The sequence below is a fragment of the Mya arenaria genome, chromosome 5, assembly GCF_026914265.1.
Source record: "Mya arenaria isolate MELC-2E11 chromosome 5, ASM2691426v1".
In the NCBI taxonomy this organism is placed as follows: Eukaryota; Metazoa; Mollusca; class Bivalvia; order Myida; family Myidae; genus Mya; species Mya arenaria.
In genome coordinates this window covers 79,995,890-80,007,166 of record NC_069126.1, presented here as the reverse complement: position 1 = coordinate 80,007,166, position 11,277 = coordinate 79,995,890, and the positions used below count along the sequence as shown (strand labels likewise).

Genomic DNA, 11,277 nt, shown 5'->3' with positions numbered 1-11,277 from the left:
CCTAAGGAGCAAATTCTCCATTTTACATCATATTTTCAAAGCTATTCACAAGCAAAAAAAAAAAATTGAATTATTTATAGAAAATGATGTCATCATCTATATAATAGTACATCAACTAAACGGTTAAGGTGTTATATTGCTACGTTAAGGTTTGTTGTTACTGTGTATGGAAAAAAATAAGTATAACATATACCAATAACGATAGCTTTTCCACTTTATTGTGATGTCCCAATATATTGCAATATTGGGTCAAAATATATAATATAATATACAAATATACACGAAACACGGTGCATGTATATTTGGCGACCCAACAGTGAAATTGCGACCCAATAAATGTGTTTAGGAATACAGGTTGCAATCACGTATTTGACCCTGCAGATACATTTAAAACAAACAATTATGTTGGGTCCTTATATGTTGGGTCTTTGACCCAATATTGAGGTATGCCCCAATAAATACACCGTGGACCCAATAATTCGGGTGTAAATATAAACAGGGCCCCAATATTTTAGAGGTTTTAAAACTATATATATATATATATATATATATATATATATATATATATATATATATATATATATATATATATATATATTTATTTATTTATTTATTTATTTATTATTATTATTATTATTATTATTATTATTATTATTATTATTATTATTATTATAATTACGCCATTGAACACAGATGTATAAATCCTCTACACCTTAGCAATAATAGGGAGGTCGGAAGACAGAATAGAACATTTTTAAAAAGATTGAAGATCGCTAAAGCGAAAGAAAGGCTTTAAAACGCAAATTCCAAAAATATTTGTTGATTTTCGATAGTATTGCCGTCATAATTGATGTTCAACAGGAAAATAATACATCGTTACCAGACTTTCAATTATCTTTGAATTATGGGATGATACGATATAGGATTCATGTCTAAGAAAGAGTCAAGTGTATATAGACAGTAGGAAAAAAGCTGAAGAGAGAAATCTTTCAATAAGAGTTTAAACAAGGTTAAAAATTGACAACACCATATGATTATGAACCATATATAGCTGAGGATATATTTGTGAACGAAGTCACTGTGAAATAACCATCTTTAGTTACAAGGGTACGCAACTCCACACATGTAAAACATTATATTACAAGGACTGAAGTAAGCGTGAAGAACAGTCGGTGAACGAAGACAATTCTTATAAACGCCGTGTGCAACAGCAGAACATGTAAGCACCACTTTCAGTTTTACCGCCATGTCTGGCCATACAATTATTTTCGGTAACACTTCATCTTGCCAAGACTAGTTGGAACCTGAGACTTACACCGTATCGTCGGCAGATATTCCTTTTGGTGATTACTTGGGCGATACTACTCCAGAGGTGACCCTAACAAAAAACCTGATGGTGCATCGCCAAGACGAACAGATCAAAAGCGGGAAACGCCTGTGAAATTAAAGGACTTTGACATGGGCTATGCTTGTTTCACTTGTAAAACTTAATCAGTGAATTATCGGTGTTTAACAATGAAAGCAGACTTTCGATGCAATTTGTACATTTAAGATATTTACAGCCATGTTTTAACAAATGTTCAAGTTAATTTGATAAATGTTTTGTTTGAACATCATAATTTTTAAATTTTCGTATTAATGGTTTAAATTGTTGTTTAATGATAGTTTGTTTGATTGCACATCACAAGCTACATAAGTAAGAGTTGACATGGAGATTTAACATAATAGTCTTCGAACGTTTTATCAATATTTTCGTTTAGATTCAAAACTAAAGGTTAATTGTTAGAAGAAAATGTATTCTACTATAAAATGCTGTTTGGTCCTTACTAAGAAACGTAATAAATGATGGGACTTTAGGTTGTGTATAAGAGTTATCTTTTCCTGTATATAAATATAGAGCGTATTCCAAATCGTGGCTGATAGAATCATCCGTAAATAAAACATACACTTGTATTTTATTGTCTTGTATCCAGTAGCAGACGTTACAGTTTACTCGTAGAAATTTCATCCCACATACAATGATATGGTCGTTAAAAAGTAGAACGAGTTGCGCGCGATTCACTTTAAACTAAGTAGTCAATAACCTATACAAACACGCCGCCATTTTCCCGTTCTTTTTCGGTCGACGTTGTTTTCCATACAGTCATAAGCACTGACATAGGACTCTATACATCCACCAGTTTTACCGTAAAGTAAACCATGAAACTATTGACCGCGACCAGTTGACTGCTCAAATATAACTGATATGAAGTAATGAATTTTTCATTTGATTACATGCATATAAGAACATGCACTTAGATAATGCACCAATAATTCTTTACATGAACTGGAAATAACCACAACAAATCTGAAAGGTTTTGTGTATTTTTGTGTGTATCTATATATATATATATATATATATAAATATATCATTCTAAATATAAAGGAAGAGAAGGCTTGTAACTGTTTGTTCCTGAATATTGTGTTTGTCTTCCTGTACCAACAGTTTGGATGAAAAAAGGGCTTAATGTCTGATAATTTGCTGCTATAAGGCATTCACTTTCTGAAATATGTAAAACAGTATATCAAAGAAATGTATTGGTAATATTGCCGTCTGTAACATTCGGACGAATATGTCCGGCAATACGTTATAGGGTCTTAACATCGACTGTGAGTATGATGTTGATTGGTTCCAGGCACCAATATTGTATAAGAAGTGAGTGTTTATTATTATTTTGACATCACTTGTAGTAAAGTCAACAACGAAATTGTCTGAAATACTATGCCATCTATTTATATGAACCAGGCCTAAAATATGTCAATGAAAGTATTCAAAATACACGGCGTACCAAGAGTTTAGCATACGAGAGAAGCCTTTCTGTCCATAAGTTTTGATATGCCCCACGACCCACCCCATTATACACTGGCTTAAGACTGAACATACTATGGATACATATAAAGCAAGCGGTGCAAACGTGGACAACAGTTATATGATAAGACTATGCAGGTCAAGTTCGTTATCCAGTTATGTCATTCAAGTCAAATAAGAAATGTTGAACTGCTAGCGTAAAATTCGGATGGATACACATAAATCTTACCTCATAAGTATTTTATTTTAACGATATTTAATTTACACGTCATTAGCAATAATAATTGAAATGACAAAAAACACGTCACAGTCACGATGTGAAGTTTGCATGAACCACGGGAGTTTACGTATTGAATTCCATTGGTTAACATAGGTGAGACCTCCCCAGAACATGTGCGATCAGCTTACCAGCCGGCGCGCCATATTAGTCAGCCCGGTTAGCTCAATTGGTAGAGCGTTGGACTGTGAATCGGACAACCCGGGTTTGATTCCGGGGCGGACCGGGTCACTTATGTTGTGATTGGTTATGAAATTCTTTCTACGACCATTCGCACTGTACCACTGCCCCTGGGTTGTACAGAAGTTGTCAGTTCCTTGAAGAGGTGGTAAACCGCCAGATAGTCTGCCCAGGATAGGTGGTTAAACTGTCACTCTGGCACCCTTCAATGTGCTCACGTCGGGACCCGGAGTATAAACTACTAACACCACCACCTGATTCCAATTTTATTGTTTAGTTCCCCCCAAACAACAAACAAAACAAAACACAACAACAACAAAAATATCCATCACCTCGACAAAGAGAAGACGTGGTTCATTCACGCAAACTGTATGGCACTTGCAATGCGCTTTACTTTAAGATCCATATGAGCAGTTCATTAAATATGTCTTGTCACTAATTATTTTGAACCTTTACTTTTATTTGTTTGTCAATCAACATAAACACACTAAATACGTAGTATGTGTTGTAAACACAATTTAATCAAGAAAATGTAACCCAGTAGTTGCGTTTAGAATCATTTGTTGATAGTTTAATGTATGAAACTGGAATATTTGTATGCGCCTGGAGTGCAGAAAATCAAGCAGAGTAAAATAAAAGTAAATGCTCATTTCGTTTTATGTTGCACTATATATTGAAGAGTACATGCCAAATATTAAGGTTGTAAAGTATGCTGCACATTATTATGTCTGCCTTATATGTGTACCTTTTGAAATTGAATTTTATAGAAACATACTGGAATGTCCTTCATTCATGGAAGACACAAAGGCATGAATCAATGAACTGTTCATATAGAGACAAAGAAATATCCTCAATGGTTTGGTATTGAACAGCAGAGGACCAGTGTATGCGTTCCATGTTCAGTCAAACTGCTGTTTGTGTAGAGACCAAGACGTATCATCAAGGCATTGGTTGGTCAATGAACTGTCCAAAGTCCAAAGCATGCTCCTTATTGTTGATACAGAATCCAAACAGTCCCCTGCAAATCCTATGTGTCGCTCGTATAACGTTATGGTACCCTATCATTTAAGCTGCACTCTCACAGATATACCATTTTTACAATTTTTGAATTTTGGATTTGATGAATCTCCTGTTGTAAAGTTGAAAGTTGCAGGTGATTTTATTAAAACACATGTCACAAGTTTTATCAATAAGTCTGTTGTTAAAGCTGCACTCCCACGGATTGAACGTTGGACAACTTTTTTATTATTTGTCTTGGGACAAGCCAATATTTGTGAGAATCCTTCAAAACCAGTTATATAAGACTGCTGACAAAAATACATCGCAGATTTTTGTATTTAAGTTAAAAATGTTTTATGCATTTTTTTTAAACAGTTAGTCACGTAAAACCTTAATTTTTGAACGTAAATATGAAAATCTACGATCTGATTTTTTGTCAGCAAACTGATATCATTGGTGTGATGATATTTATGCGAAATTTTGCACTTTCCAAGACAAAAATTTAAAAAGTTTAATTCATAGCTGTATAATGTCCAATATACTTCCTATATAGAAATTGAAAATAATCCCTATGTGTTGCTTTGTGTTTAATTCATAGCTGTTGAATGTCTAATGTATGTCCTATGGGACGTCTGAGAAGTTTGATTTTGATCAATGTATAAAACCTCATAAATGTTGGACTGGACGGTCCAATATATAACTGTATAGAGTCTAATGTTGTCTTGATGAATGATATACCAAATACATGTATATCCTGATGCAACGTATTTATATCACTCATAGGTGTCATCTTTTATGCTTAATATACTTCTAATGTTGCCATGTTTTACGACATTGACTTAAAACTGTATAGAATCCAATGTCAGTGCTTCTGGTTGAATATAGAACAACGTTGATGCTTTATAAATACCGATTGTGCGTTTCAGTGTTGCCTTAAACAAAATCGTTTGAATTATTTTCTTTCATTAATATATCACATATATGTTGACGAGAATATTCACAAATTTTATAATTGAGATGTTTTTGGCTTAGAATGGGATTAAATATAATACTAGTTGTGATATTTCTAAACAGCGTTTGCAGACATGGCATTGGTAAGATTGCTACTTTCTTTTTGAATCTGATTAGGACCAAACTCGCTATTTTCGATTTGTTTTTCACAGAAAAATTAGAAATTTACGGTTCAGAATAAAACACTTTAGATATATCTAAACCAGTCAGGAAAAATATATATTGTAAAAATTAAACAAATGTTTCATTGTCATAATGAATCTAAGTATATAACGTTGTAAGAACTAAGACTAAAATTTGGCTGCCTTAGTGGGGCTGGTACCATAAATGGCAGCAGAAACCACAGACAGGCAAGTTATGTGCTTTGATTTGTCCAGTTATCATGTAGAAGCAGTTCAAATAACATGTGCATACAGAAGTCAGATTTTGAGATGATCTAGATCTAGATTTAGTTTCATCTCCATGACTTCCATTCAGCCATTGTACCTGTTATAAAGAAGTGTTTGAAAAAGTCCCCCAGACACCCCCCCCCCCCACACACACACACAAATAAAGGCAGTTTAATTATATATTGTCTTAACGCACATCTTAATCTGCATCTGAAATTTAAATACTTTTAAAAAGCAAGCCCACACATGAATATAGATTTCTTAAAAACCCCAAACCATTTTGTGTTTTTTAAAAGTGTTTTATATCCAAGCTCTTCGAAATAAGTACAGGTTCATTTTCTTTGGCATTTTTTGTTTAGTGGGAGAGGGGTGAAAAAGTCTTGGAAATCTTCTAATAAATACGTTTAAATAAACGATTTGTTACGAGTTGTCATATGATACACATAATTAATCAATATGAGATACAGATAGCATCACCCTGTTTATGGTTGACACTGTTCATGTCAATATGAATTTAATTGATAACATTGGATTATTTTCAGATGCCCAAGCTCCAGTTTTATCAGCAAACGCATCTTCCGTTACTAAAGGAAATTCATTGAACATTGTTTGTACATTATCAGCCGAAACATCTTCAGTGACATGGTATAGGATTGTCAAAGGCGGGACAACTGAACAAGCGATTATTACTGTCGGTTTATCAGGTGGTTCATGTATATCAGTTCCAAGCACTCCTCCAGATGGTTTAGTGGTAACATGCGGTACATTGGAGTATGGATGTACAATCCCATCCTTGAGTACTTCTGAAGATGGAGATGTTTGGCGTTGTGCTGTTCCGCTTTTAGGGGTCAACACCTACAGCAACTCCCTGAGAATCAATGTCACAAGTAAGTTTATATTTTCATCAACTTATATGGCTTAAGATTTAAATCAGATTTGGATGTTCAACGTTGTATTCTTTTTTATATGGTACACTCTACAATAAATTTCAGCACAAAATTAACAGGATTTATTGTGTTGCCTGATAAGCTTTATATAGAAACAAATTGGCAAAACCTTGTGCAGGTATTCTGCATTTCTGTGTTGTCATCAGAGGTAGAATATTCCTGCATATATTATGCATGAATTATTATATCATTCATGCATAGACACATTCTTATATACACAAACGCACAAATACACGCACACATACGCTCACGCGCATGTAACACGCTAACATCCACACACACTTACATGCATGCAAAACATGCACATGTTTATGCATGTTTGCACGTGTTTGTTAAAAGCGGGAAATATTTACATATGTAAACAATGGATATTCATTACTGGCCCTTATTAATTTATTTCATATTTTGAGAGACAAATCCAAGGCATTTTTTAAGATAGGGTGACATTTCAGGTTGATTTTGGTAGTATTATTTACGTTTTTGAATATAGAGAAGTGTTTTATAAATCATCATATTCTTACGATACACTGTCATTTCATACTGTTATGCTCTTGCAGAAGAAATATGTCATAGGAAAAATATGTCTTCCTCGAAAGCATATTACATGTTTTGCTTACTATCAGCAATGATGACTTTCAGACAAAATGAGAATGGAATAAATAATATGTATTTATTCCCTGTCCCAAAAATTGGTTTGCCTTTGATCAATATTACAAATAAGTCACTTCGTGTAAAAGTTTCCTTTTGGCATTTATCAAATATGTTTAAAAATTCTAATGCAATAATGAGGTGATCTCTTGCACATTGCCTGTGACAAACACAGGGCTTTAGGCTTCTCGAAGTCATTTTTAAGTTCTTCCAAACGTCCTCCAGTTGCTTTATAGTGTTTTGAAAAAGACCATGACTATTTTTTTTTTATTTCATAAAAAATGTAAAGGCATTATTTATAGAATAATGCATGGTTGGCCATGGCTTTTGGTTGATAATTGCCCCTGTGAAAATATTTGCCGTTGGGCAATTATGTCATAATCGCCCTGATGTGCCGTGATAATCTCACGGACGGAGACGATACCCATTATTGCGGGAACGAATTTCTATAGTAAAATGTATATAACAATTTATAGTAGCATGTCTATCATTTATAAATAACATAACTCAAACAATAATCGGAATGGCATTGACACATGTTATTATATAAGTGAAAGCATGGTTTTCCCTCAGGGTTCACGCAAACATTTTTGGTCTTCAACATACATATATATATAATACACATATGATTTACATATTTCATTTTATTGTATTTAAAAGACAAGTACACTTGTGTATATCGGGACCCATATTATTGGTTTCGCTAACATTTGCCATATTTGTGCCTGATATGCCACAGAACCTGGTACCAAATGGTGTAGGGAGCTCACCCATCCATTAACATTTACAAAACAAACACTTGCACGCATTTCATTGTTACATTTATTCGCTCTTCTGAGCGTGAAATTGTTGATCGAGACACGTTTAAACATTCGTATGAACGTCAACACTGGTGCTTTGCCAAAATTGCACGATTTTGTTACTAAGACTATGTATTGTAAATTAATGACAGAAGCACTACTTTTGTCCTAAAATATATCTATAATTCATTGTCTGGATCTACAAGTGGTCTGTTAGCGGTCAAAAACTGTCTGGTATAAGTGAGTGAGTAGCATGTGCAAAACGTGCGCTGACCCACACATTTTATCATTTAGCTCGATGTATGTGTACCGAAGCGTGAAATTGTTTTCTGCTTGTAACAGAGACACAATAAATACATCTTTTGGGAATATGACCTTAATCTTGATTTGCGAGAAATATATAAACGTTTTTCTATGTAGCGTTTTTATGATGATTTCTAAAATACGCTCCATATTTATAGAAAATTCGTCTTTTTATATATTTTATATATAATGATATCATATACCCGTGCAATGGACTGCGTTTAATGTTTTAAGTTCAGATAAATATAACCCAGTGTTAAACTGAATTTGTAAAACTTTTACATTACACGCAGAAAGAAATTCTAGATTACGAATAACTCTGGAATAATTCGAAGTTCAAAAAAATCATATTTATCCAGAGTTTATTCGCCGATGAAATAAACTGGCCATTTTTAGCTTGTTCATAAAGTAGTTTTTCAATTATGTTGAAATTTTGTGAATTGACAGCCCATCTGTTTATATCCAAGAGGGGTGTGTGGTACATAGAGGAACTGACATTGAAAATCACAGTTTACCGTGGAATTTCCATTTATTCCGCAGATTTCAAAAAAATGTCCAGAGCTTTTTCTGGAAAACAGTGTGGAAAACTTCTGGACATTGTGAATGTGTTTCGCTATTAGCCTGGAGTCCCGTGGAAACTATATCGAATGTTGGGATTATGAATATTTTTAAACATCTATGTGCACTAGGTTTTCTCAAGCCAATCATCAAAGCTGGAAACTAGTTACTAAGAAAGAAATCATAGCATTGAAACAATTTAACAATTTAATATTTTGTCTAATGGTAAAATGTATTCTCTTTTTAAGTCCGATATCAAATTTGAGGAGTACCTTAATATCTTACCCAAATATCTACGTTTTACATTCTTGCATTTTCGCACTAGCAATCATAAATTCACTGTCGAAGTCGGTAGTTAGAGACAAAATACTGTACCACATGTCAATAGGAAGTGTACATTTTGTAATCTAAACGATATCGGTGACGAACTTCACTATTTACTTACATGTTCATTTTTCACCAGAAAAAATATACATAGTCGTTTTTACTGAAGACCTAATGTCTTATATTTTAGTGAAGTTTTAAATTGTAAGAAGCCGGATACCTTAAGGAAAACAGCAATTTTTGTTAAAATCTTAGATAATCACTTTAAAAGAATCTGATCATGTATTTAACAGTTTTCCATTTGTTATCTCATAACTGTATCGATTATATTGTATCCTAATTCAAATAAATGAATTTGTTTTGTCATAAAAATAATACTATTTAAACTAAACACATTCCCCTTACTAATTATCACTTAAATGCTTCAAATCACTGTTGGTTAAATACGCTGTTATTTTTATTTCAGTTAGCCCTTTGATCACTGACATTAGAAGTGTTGAAGTTGCAAGGGATAATACTGCAACAATAGTTTGTGACATTGCTGGCACTTTTGCCTACCCACGTTGGGATGATGGCACTAATACAATTTATGTAGCTGAAGGAACTTCAATTTTTAACCCAAGTACAACTGACTCTAGATGGGCTCGATCTAGTGACACAAAGAACCTAATCATTTCATCAATTGAGGATAGTGATGCTGGAACATACAGATGCAGCATCACTACACCAACAATAGACAGCTATACAGCAAGACTAAAAGTCATTGAACACTCTGGTATGTCATAAAAACAAACACAAATACAGCAAATTAGAATATATATTATACCTCACATAAATGTGTCCCTTCTTTGTATATATAAACTCGATCGGTCCGTATATTACTGTTTTTTGATGAAAATCCAATTTAATGACGTCAGCGGTCCATATTATATTTTGGCCGGTCCGGACCTCGCCAAAAATGTAATATGGACCGCTGACGTCATGCAATTGGTAAGTGCGGCTTGCCATTTTCACAACGGCGAAAACTTGTCGCAAGTAACGATATTACTTTATTCAATAAAACTCATTTAAATCGCTTTAAAAAAAATTGAATGGTAACGGAAAATGTTCGGTATAATAAAAGGAATATAACACACCACTTCGGGCCATATGGCATTATAAGGTCCGGTCAGTCAGCCCCCGAAGGTGAATGGACCTCGGCGCAATACACGTTCGGTGGCTGACTGGCCGGTCCTTATAATGTCGTTTGACCCTCAGTGGTGTGTTATATTTCTTAAATATATACAACATGTACATTGAAAGTATTTGCTATGACTAAATGCACAGGTTACCTTAAGTACATATTATATCTATATGTGAGCTTATTCTTTATTTTATGTTTGAGAAAAAAAATGTAAGATTTGTTAAAACACTTGGAGCACTTATATTTCATGATCATCAGTAATTATTGTAACTGCATCTCTTTATATGACTCTCTTCATTATAAATTGTACAAATACGCTCCGGCAGCAGACTAGATGGTATTTACCTCATCAAAATTGACTTTATTTTTATTATTTTGCAATATTAATTTCAACACAATGAGAGTTCATTCGTTATACACCAGCAAACCCAGTTTAAGAAGGGAATATTGAAGTCACCATGCAGATGGTCTAGTGGTTGGTTTGTCAGTCGATCAGTTGGTCTACTGTAAAAGGTTTGCGGAGCAAACTTTTTTCACAGTTTCTGACGTAGTAGTCTAAAAGTTCATAGCCAAAAGGTCAAAGGCAGTTTCAGATCACAAGCTAAAATTTGTAGACCAGTGTCATGTTCATGTTCACATATATGTGCAAATGCCACACACACAGTACCGACTTGCTGCATTGGCATTTGAATTTCCCGAAACGAAGAGGGGGACTTTTGGACTGTGGTCCCAAAGCCAATAGGCAGCGGGTTACAAATCAGAATGTCATCCCCGACACCAAGGACAAAAGTGTTGACGTTTATACAAATG

At 33.9% G+C, this 11,277-nt stretch overlaps 1 protein-coding gene across 1 annotated transcript in view; it reads left to right on the top strand.

The window, feature by feature from the left end:
• Positions 1-5,248: 5,248 nt before the first annotated feature.
• Positions 5,249-11,277, top strand: part of LOC128235993 (titin-like) — a 38,969-nt gene continuing 32,940 nt past the window's right edge. The window contains exons 1-3 of the mRNA XM_052950775.1: positions 5,249-5,398; positions 6,247-6,591; positions 9,751-10,059. Coding sequence (XP_052806735.1) covers positions 5,338-5,398; positions 6,247-6,591; positions 9,751-10,059 — 715 coding nt within the window. The 5' untranslated portion in view covers positions 5,249-5,337. The remainder of the gene's footprint in view (positions 5,399-6,246; positions 6,592-9,750; positions 10,060-11,277) is intronic.